This window comes from Perna viridis, chromosome 12 (genome assembly GCF_037379345.1).
Source record: "Perna viridis isolate PV_CMFRI_1.1 ecotype Kerala chromosome 12, ASM3737934v1, whole genome shotgun sequence".
NCBI classification, from domain to species: Eukaryota; Metazoa; Mollusca; class Bivalvia; order Mytilida; family Mytilidae; genus Perna; species Perna viridis.
The window spans coordinates 2,700,402-2,716,707 of record NC_142456.1 but is presented as its reverse complement, the minus strand read 5'-3'; the positions used below and the strand labels follow the sequence as shown (position 1 = coordinate 2,716,707).

The following is a 16,306-nucleotide window of genomic DNA, read 5'->3' as shown; positions in this document are numbered from 1 at the left end:
CTTTGGTTTTGGTTTTGGTTTGGTTTTTTTATAATTATTATTATTTTTTTTTTTTGACATCTGATAAGTGAAATCTGAAGGATTTAGATTACACTATAAAGGAACAGTATAACGCATAGATCGAACCAGGCACTAACAGACTTCACTCCGACAAGTGAACTATGTAACCCCGATACATTTACTTTGTCCATGCACCAATGTTTTTATATGCAATCTTTGTGCTTGATTTAAAAAAAAAAACTTTTCAATTAACAGTATGGATAATGACTCTGAACCAGAACTGTCAATATTCATCGAATGGGGGGTACCGCATCATTAGCATGGGAATATTAGTCAAATTGGGTTGGGGATTGACAGGGGATTTTTTTTTTTTTTTTTTTGTAGTTAGCAGCATGCCCCTTTCTCACCAAAAAACTTGGTGACTGACCCTTGGTAGTCTTGAATTTTTAGGATGTTTTGTGATGCCCATGTTGGTATGTTTGTCTTTTTCATTTTTTCATGGATCGGTCGAAAGAAATGTCAAAGTGTAAAAATTCTTTCGCCGTTTTATTAAGGCAAATAATATACTGATTTGTATAGCTGGCCATAGTAAATCAGATCCGTATAACATCTTTTGTTATTCAACATTTTCGGAGTTCTCTTTAATTCATATCTTCGTTCTTGTACATGTATAAAACCTTATGAAAGCTTTATTGATTTGTTTTCCAACTATAGCAATTATTTCTTTAATAGACCACAGTTCGGGTATGTAATCATATATTGTCCATTCACTTGCCTGGAGCATATGATGCTCTTCAATAATCTGAGAAAATTCAGTGATGTAATCATGGAATAAGTTTTGCTTAGGTGAGCGGTTGTACACCATACAGTGGGCTTTCTCTTAACAGTATATATTCCCCATGCATATTTCACAGACGAAAGAGGCCATTAGTTCAAAAGCAAAGATAACTCTCAGGCATGTTATCAATCGCACTTTTTATCGTGATCCACATAATATTTCATTTGGATTTTAGGTTTTGATGTATTTGGTGGCTCTCTCTCTCTCTTTCTCTCTCTCTCTCTCTCTCTCTCTCTCTCTCTCTCTCTCTCTCGGTAATGTATAATGTCAAAAATCTTCTAATCGCACAAATACATTTTGCATTGATACATTGAAAAGTAAAGCAGCAGCTTACTCTCTCAGTTAACTCCCCTCAAGATGATTGATTTTAAGTTTAATTGTGTACCCTACCTAGTTAATTATTTTTCCGGTTTGTTAACGTTAGGAATACTTTCGCATCATTATTATAAGTCTTGGTGGTACACCGTAATCAACGATAGAAATTCTCTGTAATTCGGAAATTCCTAAATTTTGAAGTATACTTATTTTAGGTCATAAAATGGATTTAAAACCAGCAGGATACTGATTGTTTTCCATGCAAAGTTGTAATTAAGTTTTCTTCAGAAATAATTAGTGTAATACTCCTATAGAAAGAATAATCATACAGGTTTTAATTATCGAAACCAACATGCCTGACCTGGAATTAACGTTACTATGGTAACAATAGAGCGCGAAGACTCGAAAAATAGCTAGGAGGACTAAAAGAAATAGTACATGTTGTAAAATATAATTTAAAACACTATATTATCCGTTCACAAAGTAAAACTTTTTTTCATTTTACTTTTATTGAAAAGAACGTTATCATAAGCTTATATACAAATACGATAAAAAGTCAAGGCATTCCAAGGATAAAGAGACATAATAGGTTTGCAGCCCTTAATAGATCGGTTATGTCAATGAACTAACATATGGCGTAATCGGCGCAAGTAAAAGAAAAAATTACGCTAGTATATTAATATATGTAACCGTTACATATATAAGCTTCTGGAGTCTGGAAACAGCAACAACAACGATGACGATAGCAGTAGCAACATAGATAAATATAATAGATAAATAAAAATGCAAGAAAAAAATAAATATATAAAATAGCTTTCTTAATGATGCCCGGATACAGACTAACGTACACATAACTGTAGGCCTTTTTCTATAATTAGTCTAAGAATGAGCCTATTCAACGGCTTAGTCAAATTATTTGGTGAGTATTTCTGTGCTTTATGAAAAATGTTACCATAAGATACTCGCACGTATTAATCGTTTAATAGTACATCTGTATTTGATAATGAGTTCCTTGTATCTGTTGAAAAATTTTGTGAACGTTTTTACGAGCTCGTGATATCGAAAAAGGGGGAGAAGTAAAGTATGCTTATTTGTTTTACCGACACGTACTTCTATTTTCGTCATTCGTTAGTATAATGACAAGAGTAACACAAGGTAGGTGCTTGAAAAATTAACCCGTGAATAAGAATTGAAGCACGTAAATTGTTTGACTGTATAGTGCTACACATCGAGCGAGAGTCATAACTTTACCCGGCAGTGTACGTAAAAGTAAACAAGGACAATGGCGAAACGAAAGGGGTATATCAGGCAGTGACAAAAGACAGCGGTATATCAGGAAGTGACAAAAGACAGGGGTATATCAGGAAGTGCTCAACATTTAACTAAGCATTGGTTTAAAATGCTGGAGTACGAGAAAGTCGGCGGTGCCAAGATAAGCAGCTTGCCATGACTCTATCAAAGCTTAACTTAGGAAAAGCTATTCGATCCCTTCGTACACACTCGGACTTCATTCATTAGCATTCGTCTCCTTGACTTAAACCGTGCTGAATTTACTGTACAATGAAATGTTTTCTAGAGATACAATTAACAAGTCAATACAGCTTTTTCTGCAGATAATGAACGTTTGGCAGTTGTAATTAACTTTAGTAGGAGTGTTTTACAAGATGCTTCCTCTTCCTAGTTCCATAATTATAACATTTATATAACATTAGAAAGGAAGAAAGGTAGCGATCCGATCCGTAAGCCAAAGTGATATTTTAAGAACAAGAGGCTTCTGGGATTGTCATCCCTGTAGTTAGGGATGATGCATGGAAAGTTAGCATCTGATAGTTCTTAATTATTGACTGTAATAAAAATAGGTAAATCGAATATTCATAATTGATCTTCGTTGAATGTGTGTTTTGTTTTGTTTTTGTTTCTGTTGTTTGTTTGTTTGTTAATGTATATTTTAGTCTCACAATAGCAAGTTGTAGTTTTTTGTATTTGTTTCCAAATGAAAACTTCAGCGGTTATCGACAGGTTTCGTATTTGTTAACTATAGTCACACAATGACGTAACAACGTGTTTTATTATAGACAGGATTAGTATATGAACTTGACCTTATCAAGGACTTAATACACCCTCTGGCCTTGTATTGAAATAGTCCAAGTTTGTAAAAATAATTCAGCGCACAAAACAGTTGACTGTGACCTTGTCGAGCTGTCATCGCTGACATCGTAAAAGAAATTAAAATATATTAATGAATATCGATTGACAGAATTATAGACCACCACAACAGATTTTTATAGCAAGCCACATCAGTGTTTTTATCAAAATGAAGTAATCATACAAAACGTTTAATATTTCTGCATTAGTAAATTTTGAATTGGACGAATTTTTTTTTTTTCATATCACAAATCATACGTTATGTCAGAGCTTGTCGTAACTACGCAGACTTTTTGTATCAGGCTAGACTTCTTACAATTAGGCGTCTGGAATAGGGTTATGTTGCTACAATATTGAAGTCATCACTACAGAAGTTGTATGGTCATCATGAATAGTGGACCGTTACGGTAAATCCATCTGCATGAAAAGTGATTTGTTTAACGTGTCATAGTTTTCCTTTCCTCTTTCGTCTACCCCTGGCTTTTGTTCCTTTGTATGTATTATTTTAGTTACTTTATGTCCTTTGGTGTGTTTGTCTGTTTTCCATGTCTGGTCTTTGTCCCTGGATTACATTCTTTTGATTTTAGCCCAAATCTTGTTTCCCCGGATTACTTTTTAACTTATTAGTATGATATCTGAAAGTATCTGCTATTTTGTATTTAGGTTATAAGCTGCAGCATTTGTTACGTTTCACCATGTCCGTTCTTTTTCTAATATTATAGATACTGATCGATGAAGTGTGTGAAGTTTATTAAACAGCTTTCTAAACCCTGGTCCAATTTATTGGCTTGTACTGGATTCCCTTAGATATCGTCAATTTGTTTTTTTTTTATCATTATGTCAAAATAATGTTTTCCTGAGGAATGACGTACATGCCTACGGTCTGCGGCTGCTGCATCTGTTTGTAAGCACAATTAAAATCCGGTATGGTTCATCATGTCGGATCTGTAAAAAGCAGTGTCTGATTGGTCAAGCGCTCTCGACCTGAAATGCATAAATGATCTGCCATAGAAAATAAGTAGTGATTAAACTTCTTTAACTTTTTATTAAAAGAATCAATTCAGTGACGGCAGTAAACAGACAAATTATGATACAAAGTAGGATTCTGCAATTGACCAATTCACAAACCTTTCAAAAAAGAAATAAATTATTTTTGTAATTATAGTGGAAATCCAATGTACATAACTACGAATGGGGAGTGTGGGTTTCTAAAGAACCAGCAGACCATCCAGAGCCTACATCACAAAGTAAAGTGACCAATGAAATACTGTAGAAACCTATTTGTTCCTAAGTATGCTTGATAATTTTACACATTTTTAACTGCTGTGCTGTAATTTTCAGTTGTTCAAAGTTTATAGTGGAAAGCTAATGTATTGTGCAATGCACTTTTCTCTTATTTTATTTCATTTTGAACGTTATATACATATGTCTCATAATTTATATATTCTTTTTTGGAAAACATTAGCATATGACCTGTTTCGCAGACTCAGAAATGTGTCATGTTATATTTCAAACATTGTTTCTCCAGACAGAAATATTAAAGAAGTCTAAAAACAGTAATTATATTTGTATATTTATATTAATATCGCTAGCCAATGTAATTACCGTCTTAATCTAAACAAAGTAAGCAGTGCCATGTATCGAATTTTCAGATGACAAGACTTTATTAAAAACGCATTATTTAATTATAATTTAATTAACGTCAGATCGAAGCACGTAATACACCTGTGTTCCCGATAAAAGCTTTTATAAGACAAATATCGCAGACAGTCTGAAATTTGAATTCCACTCCTGACAGCAAAATGAAGTTGGGTTTGTAATATAATAACCGGCATTCTTCCTGTATTCTCCTTGTTTGGTTTACAGACCATGATTCATCATTCCGTTTTCATTGTTGTCACTGCACCTGTCTACATAGCATTGTATTTAATGTGCACTTTAAGCGTACAAGTCTTTGTAAAAATCAGGTCAGATGGGAAAAATCAGAAACGTGCATATAAAAAATCCACCGATAGAACAATATAATTTCATTCAAGGATAATTTCTCTATTTGAAAGGAACGCTGTTTGATCTTTGCGTCACATGCTTTGTTCAGAATTTTTTCAATAGGAGGATTTATATAGAGTTTTATGCCCTTGAAATGATCATTTCCAGTGCATTTCGATGAAATTAAAATTCAATTTACCAAAGTGATATTGAAAATATTTTTCTTGATTTTGATGGTGCAAATAGTCAAATATTTATACTTTAAAATGGTGGGGGTTTTCATACTGTTTTACCCACTGCCTGGTCTGAAAAATTCCAAAAGATGTTAGAACTGTCAAATTTGCTGGACTTTGTGCAGGCGGTGTTGCCATAGATGTCACAGCGGTACGAGTTAGAGTCCCGCGGAGGCAACGACCAAAAATTTGCATCGCAAATTTGACAGTTCTAACATCGTTGGGTGATTTTCAGACCTTTCTATACATTTACATTATCTTCCCTGTATCAATTTGATCAGAAGCTACCCCCCAACTCTAGAATTGATGCGAAGTTGCAAATTTGCGTTATAATATTGATTTGACAATGTACAAAGCTATTGATCTTTATTTTGTTGTGAAAATTAGAGAAACTTATGTGATCTTGGAAATCAAAATATATTAATTAGCGACATATGCATGTTGTAATACGTAGAGGACAACATGTACTGAATTTTATTTTTTGTTGATTCCATCTGGGTCGTAAACTTATACTTTTATCCAAAACTTTTCTCGCACATCTTCATGTATAGTGGTTCTCTGACTTTTTTGTTCTATAATGAGGATCTTCGTAGTATTAAAATCCTCGAGATTGTAGTCAGGGAGCTTGAAGTGCTGGCTAATAGGGAGAAAGTGTTTCTTTCTCAGGTCGCTCCTATGGCCATTTAGTCTTTGTGATATGGTTGTACTGATTCTCCTACATACTTGATACCACAGATCTGAAACTCAATGAGATATAACAGGTTTGGGGTCTTGCAAGTAAAACGCGAGAAGACCTTGTATTCTACTTATAAATGATGAGGAGACCTGAATGTAGGCACAACATTTGCAACGCCTGTCACCACATGGGCGACGGGTTAAGCCAGTTCTGTTCAGCCTGTACCAGCAAGCTAGATGCTGTTTGGCGGTTTAAAAACTTGGGAAAGATTTTTTTTGACAGTTTTAGGCTTTTTTCAAGTAATTTTCAAGGTGTGTATATAATGTCAGAGCTGTTATTCAGTACGTGTTAGTATGTGTTGGTGGTAGGTGAGAACACAAGGGAATCTCATCGATTTTTCTTTCTTTTTGTAGTGCAGCAATCTGCTTCGAAGAATAGACTCTGCTTTCAGAAAGTTTTTATATTGTTAGCGACTTCTTGCACTCGATCGTAATTTCAGTACTTTATATTCGCATATGATTTGCATAATAATATATTTATACTCCACGTAATGCTCCAGCGTCATAGTTCTAGCTTCATACAAGATAAAATGTACCTCTTAAATAGCATACAAGTGTGTTCAACGTGTGTTTCGTGCTTGTATGATAATGGGAATTTTACATGAAATGATCGGTTAGCATTGAACATTACCCAGTTTCCGATTCAGGCACAGGGTCTCATTACTAGACTATATAGGTCATATACATAGTTAGACTATATAGGTCATATACATAGTTAGCACGACCCGAAATCTAAGAATATTCATCGCCAGTTGTTTAATATATAATCTGGTTGCTAATCTGGTTCCCTGGTCAATATCATGAGACACCCAAAGATCGCTACAACGTGCCTCTTTTAAAAATTATCATACACATGCCTATGTGTGTTTTTATTGCTTGTATGAGAACGGAAAGTTCGCATTAAAAGATGAAATGATCGGTTATCATTGAATTTATGTAATATTACCCAGTTTCCGATTCAAACACAGAAGCTCGTTACAATTTACAAGATCAAAGATATTATCAAGACCCCGATATTTTTATATATAGCCATTGCCAGTTGTTTAATCTGGTTCCTGATAATTGAAAACATTCGAGCCATCACGGTTACGAAAGAGTACGCAATCATTTGATATGATGGGAACCAATATTGAAGCGGAAGTCACCCGATTTTAGAGCTTATCGCATTCGTGCCATTTCTGATGTTGAAAGTATGCCAAATCAGCAACAGAGAATATTTGACGATTACCGACTTTGAAGACTTCAGACCTTGATTTGTTTGTATAGCCCCTTTTCTTTAAATGGCCTTACAGGGCACCCAGCTGTTGTTTCACGGTGTCGTCCTATTTATAAGAGCCTGGCTGTATGGAATGCTTCTGATGAAAGCGGATGAATGGCAGCTTTTTGATGACAGATATTGATGTTATTTGTAGATTTGGTGTAAATACCCATGGAAATCGTCCAGTTTGACAGAGTACTCAATGTGTCAACAAAAGTAATGTTAGAATTGGAGACTTCATGGGTGAATTTAATAGTTGGATGGAAGTTGTTGGCATGATTAGGAAATCTTCGTCGCTTTTGTTCCATTTTATGTCAACATCATTAATGAAGCGAAACCAAGACATTTTGTTTCAACTGAGAACCCGGGAAGTTGTCGCTCTAGTTTGCCCACGAAGATGTTGGCATAAGAAGGGTCCATTTTGTTTTCATATCAGTCTCATTAATTTGTATAAAATTGTCTCCATTGAACGTAAAATTGTTGTATTTAAGGTCGATAGCGAGCATTTCAACTAGGCATTCTGTGGGTGATGACAGCTCTTTCTTCCTACATGCTTCTATGCCTTCAGAGTGAGGAATATTGTTATAAAGAGAGATGACATCAAAAAAAACTAGAGTAGTATCAGTGGAAAGACGTTTGAGAACTTTAGAGTATTTTCCGTAGGTAATCAGTGGTGCCTTTTATATAAGATGATAATTTAAGACTTCAACGAAGGAGTGGAGGTGATAATCTACGAATTTTGAACCAGGATTTTTACGGTAATAAAAAAAGAATGTATTCCAGTTATAATGATTAGACCAGAAAAATAGATACACACAACAAATAAGGGCATGAAATAACTTAAAATACCAAGATTAAATTGTACCAAAAGTTTAAAGCATTTAAATTACATATAAACAGTTGCATGGGGAATAAACTTGTATTTAGACTTTTTGTATTGATTAAAAACTCATGACCTCTAATCTAAGTATGCTAATTCAAGCTCTAGTTTAGAAAACAAATAAAAAGTCAAAAAAATGCTATCAATATACTGAAAAAAATGAAATATGGACTATACTTGAATTGACAATATTAAAAATGAAAAGAAAAATTGTCAAACAAAAGTGCATCGGTCCTGAACCCTTCAGTGTAGTGAATGTAATAGTTTGTCGCTCGAATCATTGAACTGCATTATTTCAGTAGTGGATCCAGAGATTTCCTTTACAAAATGGCCCTAACCTGGGTCTAGAAATGTTAACAAAAATATGCGACTTTTTCACGTGTATGAACATACAATGTTAGACAATGAATTTTGCTGATTTCTTTTTGAGAATTTTCAATATTTTAACATAAAAATATGTAACATAACAATTTCATTGGCCAGTTCAAGGATTTAAAGATAGATATATACATATATTTAAATCCTTGGCTAGTTGCGACTGTCGTCTGACCCGGATGTAGGATGACTACTTTCCGTCTTTGTAGTACGTTTAGAAATATTTGTTTAACTTCCGGATTTATTTCACTCTTCTGTTGCAGCTTTCGGGGTTTCTTCTCTTGTATATTAACAGTAATCTTGTAATACATATTTTAATCATGGTGATATAACACACTCTTTATTGAAACTTTTTTTTCGAACAAGTTTATAACTGTCTGTATTCCTGGGTGAAGCTATTGCATGAATTTTAGTGGTCCGAGTTGCTCATTCGCTTTTGACGGTTTTGTTACTTTGTATGTATGATTTTTGTAACTTTATGTTCTTTGTTGTGTATGTCTGTTTTCCATGTCTGGTCTTTGTCCCTGGATTACATTATTTTGATTACCACTATGACCTTGGTTCCCTTGATTACTCTTTCACAAATTAACAAAAACCACAGCAAAAACATCAGTAGATCTACGAATTCTAGACACTTTGGCACCTGGACAAATTGGTACAGGGACATTTCGGCATCTATTAAGACATTTTGGTACCAAGTCAATTCGGCACCTAGACAACTCGTCGCCCAATGCAGAAAAAAATAATATGTTGTCTAAGGCTCAGTAAATACCATGTAATTTTTCTTGCATTGTCTAAAGCTTCATGAAACTGATTTGATTTGAATATATTCAAGTGAGAAGTAAACACAATCCAATTGTTTTGACAGCAAGATACATAGTTACATAAGTTGTTTGCTAAATGTATGTGTGTAGGATGATATTAAATAAGAATATTGTTTGTTTTGGTCAATCATTAGCTTTAGTATTTGTGTGAAATGATAAATAAGGCACTACTAATCTGTACATGTATATAAATTATTCAGATAAGTAACAATATATGTTCTCAAATACAGTTCAAGATATATGACATAAGATTTATGATTATGTTCTCAAAAACAGTTCAAGGTATATGTCATAAGATTTATGAAAAAAGCACTAGATTCATGACATACATTTAAGAAATGACAAGAAACAAAGTTCGGTATTTTCAAGATAAGCACTAGACATATGCACTACATGAAATATTATGATGTTCTAAAAGGTCTGACACTAACGAAAGTTCTTTACTTGGCTGGTTGACCGTAAATGGCTGCACATTCCTTTAGTAGTCTTGATGTGAAAATGATAGATGCACAGTATTGGTTCCAAAGAGAAAACAGCTTTCCCTGAATCTGGCGTGTGTGTTTTCGCTGACAGCGTTGTAGTTTTTCATTTAGGGATGTTGAGCAAAAAAAAATACTATAAACAAAAGTTGCAGTCAGAGTTTTAACTGGTTACCATTCGATTGGAAACGTAGCATCCCTAGTTAAATTTTATTGGTAACCAGTTCTAATTATACGGAAATCATTCATAACTGATGTTGGTTTCTTATTTAGAATTGCTTATTTATTTCTGCATCCGGTATTTCGTACAATGTGGAACTTTATTTCGGGGGTTAAAAAACCTCAAGAAACCTGGGCCAGACCTGGTGAAATCATTTTTCAACCTGTCAGACATTTGGTCTGGCAACCTTACAAAATCTGCTGGACCTGACAATTCCATAAAAGTACTGGTCATGCATGACAAATTTCGCCATGACTGCTGGGCTACCAACTTTTTTTCTGGGCTAATTGATTTTATTGTTTAGTAGACCAGGTGGCAACTGGCCTCAAAAAGTTAATCTTGACCCCTGAGGTACCAGTACATGTAAGTTGCGAAAATAGAATTTCACTATCCAGTGTAGTTTAAGTACATTCCTTAAACATTGGACATGATATATACATGTAATGTGAGTCCTCAATTAATACTATCCAAATGCAATTTTTTATTGTCTTGTATGAGTTGGCTGCACTAACGTGTCAAAATTTATTATCCAAGATTAACTTGATGTTAAAAAAGGATCTTGTAAATGTGCCATGGAAGCTTTGTTATCAAAGGTATTGTGACAATAGCCTAGACTATTTATTGGATTCAATTTACTTCATAAATATGTGTATTGTTATGCCACCATATTCAGATATTAAAAAAATGTTCTTTACTTGGGGAAATATCAACATACATATATATATTTCTTTCTGTGGCTAAATTTGAAAGAAAAACCTAAGAAATTCAAATTATTATGGCCAATACTTTTCAGGTTATCAATGGCAGGGGCTAGGCCATTCAAGATATGGAACCATGATCGTACAGTTAAGAAAGGAATTGTTGCCACCTCACTTGAGGATGTACTACTGAAAGGTATAATTAATCCATGATTTCATTCTTCTTTCTGTCCTATTAGTGGGATACATTTATTATACAAGGTATACCTGTGAAAGAACTATTGTTCGTGGGGTACTAATTTTCATGGTTTCGTAGGTAAAACCATGAAATTTGGTTCCCTACAAAAAGGAGATTTCCATTGATGTGTATACTGAAAACCTCAAAACCACGAATTCAAGAATCCACAAACTTGTGATTCTTCCCCAATCCACAAAAATTGGTATCCATGAATTAAAGTACTTTCACAGTATTTGTATTCAGAATTATTTTGCAGTTAAGAAAATTACTAAAAAATATTTTGTGAAGCTAGCCCTACTAAGGGGGTTTAGTCATGCCAGCATGGTTAAGGGATAAGGTTAGTTGGGTACAAAAGGCAAGGAAAACTTACTCATCCCCTTAGTCATGATGGCATGACTAACCCCTTAGTAGGGATAATGATTGCAAATTCAAATACTACTTTATTTATAGTGGATCCATGGCTCCAAGTACCAATAAAATGAACAACTTAGTGATTAAAGATGTTACAGGTTTATTACGCCAACCCTTACTTGCACTGTTTAATAGTATGGACATTACTTACATCAAATTTGCTCTGATTTTCACTTTTATTGATTGTGATTCTAATTTAACTCACTCCTCTGTTGTTCCTTATGTCTGATTTTACCTGTAGTAGTAGCATTGAAATTTTATAACACATGTACATGCAAGTCTATGAAATATGCTAAATATATTCTGATAAAAATAAGTATAATAGAAAGCACTAACTGTTGTTTCTGTGTCCCTTGGTCATACATGTTAAACTGTAAGAAGTATATTCAGCAAAATTTAATCTCTTAGGTAATGAATTTTCTTTTTACAAACTCCTGGCACAGTCTTGAAAAAGGTGACACTTTACATGTACATGTATATTTGTTTGGTAATACATATATTGTGATGATTTTCTTACTGTAAGTGGTTATTTTTTTTTTCATCTTAAAAGCTTTTCAATGTGAACTTGTAAAATTTAAAACTGAGATAATTAAGAAAACTATGACAAATAAATTTTCATGATCTCTATTTTTGGCTAGCAGTGACCCTTGAAATTACATCAAAATCATTTTGTTTTCATGCTAATAAACAATAATTTTATTGTTATCAGGGAAAGACAAGCTAGGACTGATATCTTCAAATCAACTACGTGTGGTGTTAGCAGAGGACGGCACAGAAATTGATGATGAAGACTATTTCATATTCCTGCCTCACAACACAACACTAATGGTTCTGAGTCAGGGACAGACTTGGAGACCAGAAGGTGCAGGTATGATAGCTCCTTATACAGCTCATGTTTAAAAAAAATGGTGTATTATTATTGTAGAATAATATACATCCATGTACAACCAATCCATCCTATATGTCTACTAATAACAATATGGTGTGCTTAAAGATCTACTGGGAGTTATACAGTGTAAACCACAGGAAACCACTTTGACAAGTTATCATCTGGAACACAAAAGTTAACACACACCACAAAAGAACCAAAAAATACATGATAGAAAAATCAACAGCATTGACTTGGGGTGAAATTAGATGCCTTGCTAGAGTAAGTTGTTCCTGCTTTTTGCACAACATCAGCCATACTGTTTATTTTAGTTCATTGACATAGAAGTGACATCTATGACAATTTGTAGTTATTGATTTTTGCCAAAAAGCATACTTAAGTCTGTTAGATGGTGGGGATAAAAGTAGAACTTTAGACTTGGTAACTTTAAAATTCCTGTATTATTCTTATTAACTGGGGAACAAGGAACAGCAGAGGAACAGAAATTGACAAAACTAAAAGTTAATATATAGTTCATAAAAAAAATCATGATGGTAATATTTGGATTTGTAAAAGCAGAACCCGCAAATCCCAAGCAGAGTGGCATCCCTGTGTAAAGTAATATTCATTTGATACATGTACATCCACTGCTGTACACAACTTTAAGTATTTCTCTGTCTAAGAATCAGGACAATTGTGTATCAGCTTTGGCACATAAAGAAAAGAAATGCAGATATTTTTTTGCATTATCCAAGTCTTTTTATCTCTTAATCCCCGGAAATAACAATAAAAGTGTTTGTAAAGTTTGCCTTCTTAAGATACTGATTCATCAAGTTTAGTTGAACTGCACCATGAAAATTCCTGGAAAATTTCCCCCACTTGTTTACTGTACAAGTAGTCAATAAATATCTACATCAGAGATGATTCAGGATAAATTTAAAGAAATTTTTAGTTGTCTATAGATGAACTGAATATACTGTAGGCAAAAATGACTAAATTCAAAAACATGACGTGCCACCCATTGCATAATTCTTACACAGAATGATACTTAAAAACAGATGTAGTTTTAAACCAGCAAAACAGCACTATGTTGTGAATAAAGTGAATAATTTGTTGTACAATGTAATTGTAAAGATAAATGATCTTTCCTAATCTTATTTAGTATAATTTCTACTTTAAGTTAAACAAGAAACTTTTGGAAGTTTTTGATTAATTTTGTGATTGCAATGGTGACATGAAAATAAATGTTAACCAAATTTAATTACCTTGAAGTGTCTTTCTCCCTCTTCAAATCACTGAAGCTCAAAAACTAGAAACCGTTATGAATTGACAAAATGGCTATCATTATTACTTTAGGTGGTGAATCAGGTCACGATGAACCAGATTTTATAGGTGATGGCACAGACATACCAGAAAGATCTAAAGAGATGATAGCAGGACTACAGAAAAATATCACCCGTATAATTACACTATCTAATGAAGATTTGCAGGTATGAACTTGTGATGTAGGAAATCCTTTTAAGTGTGTTGATGATCAGGTTCAAAATTGTTTTCTTTATATAGGACTGTCTTTTGATGGATTTATCATGGTTTTTCACTGTATGTTCATACATTTCACCCAATTAGAGATCTCAGGCATTTTCATTTATCAACAGATTTGGATCAATTTTACACTGAAAATTCCTACAACTAATTTTTTAAACAGTTTGACAGTCAGTAATTTAAAGAACTTGTTATACTGTTCTTAGCTCATCTGGCCAAAGGCCATGTGAGCTATTGCCATCACTTGGCATCCATCTTCATCATTGTCGTTAACAATTTTCCAAAACTCTTCTCCTCTGACACCACTTGACTAATTAGAATCAAACTTGGTATGAACGTTCCTTTAGGTATCCTGCATAGATTCGATGTGGGGATTTTTGATTTGTTGAAAAACATGGCTACCTTTTCAAAAAATAGAACATAGGGATCAGACAGAAGTTTTTGGTATTTATCTCCAAAACCGCAAGGTTTAGCCAAATTACAAACTATGATAGACAGAAACTTTCAATTGCAGAAATTAGGGGGCAACAATACACTGATGCATCACGATATTTCCTGCTACGGTGCAGGAATCGATACCTGAAGTGTTTACGCAATTCTGATCCGTTGCTATAATTGCCTTGACCAGAAGTATCGTAAGTAAACAAAAAAATGCTTGAATAGCAACCAGGAGACTTGTCACTCCACCAGTGGAGTATAAATCTGCTGTGTGGAGGCTGAAGCGGGCATAAACTAAGGCTTGAACAAGCCATCTGATTACTAGAAGCAATAATATTTAGTGAAATAAAAGGAGATCTTCTATCAAGTACAAAATGTATGTATTGTAATACATATTGTATCATCAGTCAGGTATCGTTATATTAATTGTATCATCAGATAATGGAATTGTTACACCCTAGCTGAAATGATCCTTATGATAAGGCCTTCCAAAGTCTGCAGGGATCATAGTTGATGAATGACTCCTTGTTAGGGCAAAAAATGATGTTTTAGAAGTTTGCAGCAGTATCTTGAAAACTATAGTAAATAGAAAGAAATTTTCAATGATGAAATGATCCTTATGATAACTTCTACCAAAGTCTTGTTTGAATCAAAATTGTTGGACAACTCCTTGTTGCCCTTGAAAGATAAAAGTTTAAACAGGTGAGTGATTTGGCCTGGTGAGCTAAAAAGGTAATGTAAAATAAGCTTATAAACCAAAATTTTCAGTTTTAAATGTAACTTTGTATAGTTTATCCAAATGGTACAGGAGTAAACTCTTAAAACTTTTTTTTTTTATTTGTTATTTTTTCACCTCCTATGGGTCATATGTTTGAATTAGCAAGTTAGAACTGTTTGACATTACATAATGACCAAATGTTTTTAAATTTCATTGTAGTTAGTAGTTGATTTGCCTGTTGGCCATCTTGCATTTCTTCTACAAGACACAGAAAACTATGCAAAGTCTGTGCAAGAAGCCTGTCAACGCCATCTTGATGAGAGATCACAAACTTCACAAGCTTTAGACTTACTGCAGCTATATCATAACGCAAGACAAAATAGTCCCTTTATTGGAGGGGAGGAATCTAAGAGACAAAAGTTTGCAAATACGTAAAAATGATTTTTAAATACTTTCATATCAGGATCATTCCACATTTTAGTATCTACATGTATGTGTTCAACAGATGATAGATCTGTATAAAAATATCACTTGTTTTTTTTTATATGACTTATTATGTAGTATTAGCTTTTATCTTTTGTACTATAAATATTTCTTTTTTATCAGAAGTAGAGTGTGTTTAAAAACAGTTATAAACATTAACATAAATAACTGTCTAAATGGAAAGATAAATTGTCATTACAGTGAGAGGATTCTAGAAATCATTTAAGTGACATATGAAGGAATGTTAGCTCGAGTCTAAAAAGCACAGATTTTAATATGACTGCAAAAAAAACAGCCATATAATGGTCATCATCCAGGATCTATCTATAGACATTTTAAACTTGAGTAAAAGTGGATGGGTCTGAAATTTTACAACATACCCTACCATACAAGGAAGCTTTAACTGTTTAGGAATTAGGGTCCAAAAAGGGACCAGAAACAAGCATTTTCATTATGATATAGGACAATAACTAGATTTCTTTGAAATTGTTTCCCAAGGTGGCATACTAACAAAGCAAGTCTAGAATAGATTTTAGGGTTGTGACTGAAACTATTTATTAATGAGGGGCCAAAAAGGGCTCACTGATTCTAGTCAAGACCTAATATTTTATCACAATCAAAA

General features: G+C 33.6%; 1 protein-coding gene across 4 annotated transcripts; it reads left to right on the top strand.

Moving 5' to 3' along the window:
• Window positions 1–8,977: 8,977 nt before the first annotated feature.
• On the top strand, window positions 8,978–15,807 carry LOC148600767 (DNA fragmentation factor subunit alpha-like). Of its 4 annotated transcripts, none has more exons than XM_088554704.1 (5): window positions 8,978–9,067; window positions 11,082–11,182; window positions 12,345–12,503; window positions 13,860–13,993; window positions 15,421–15,807. In XM_088554704.1, the coding sequence occupies exons 2-5, from the start codon at window positions 11,089–11,091 to the stop codon at window positions 15,634–15,636; spliced, it is 603 nt and encodes a 200-aa protein (XP_088410830.1). In that variant the 5' UTR covers window positions 8,978–9,067; window positions 11,082–11,088; the 3' UTR covers window positions 15,637–15,807. The 4 variants fall into 4 exon arrangements, with proteins under 4 accessions (XP_088410830.1, XP_088410831.1, XP_088410832.1 ...); XM_088554705.1 differs by having other exon boundaries at window positions 8,986–9,059; XM_088554706.1 differs by having other exon boundaries at window positions 9,022–9,048.
• Window positions 15,808–16,306: the final 499 nt, after the last annotated feature.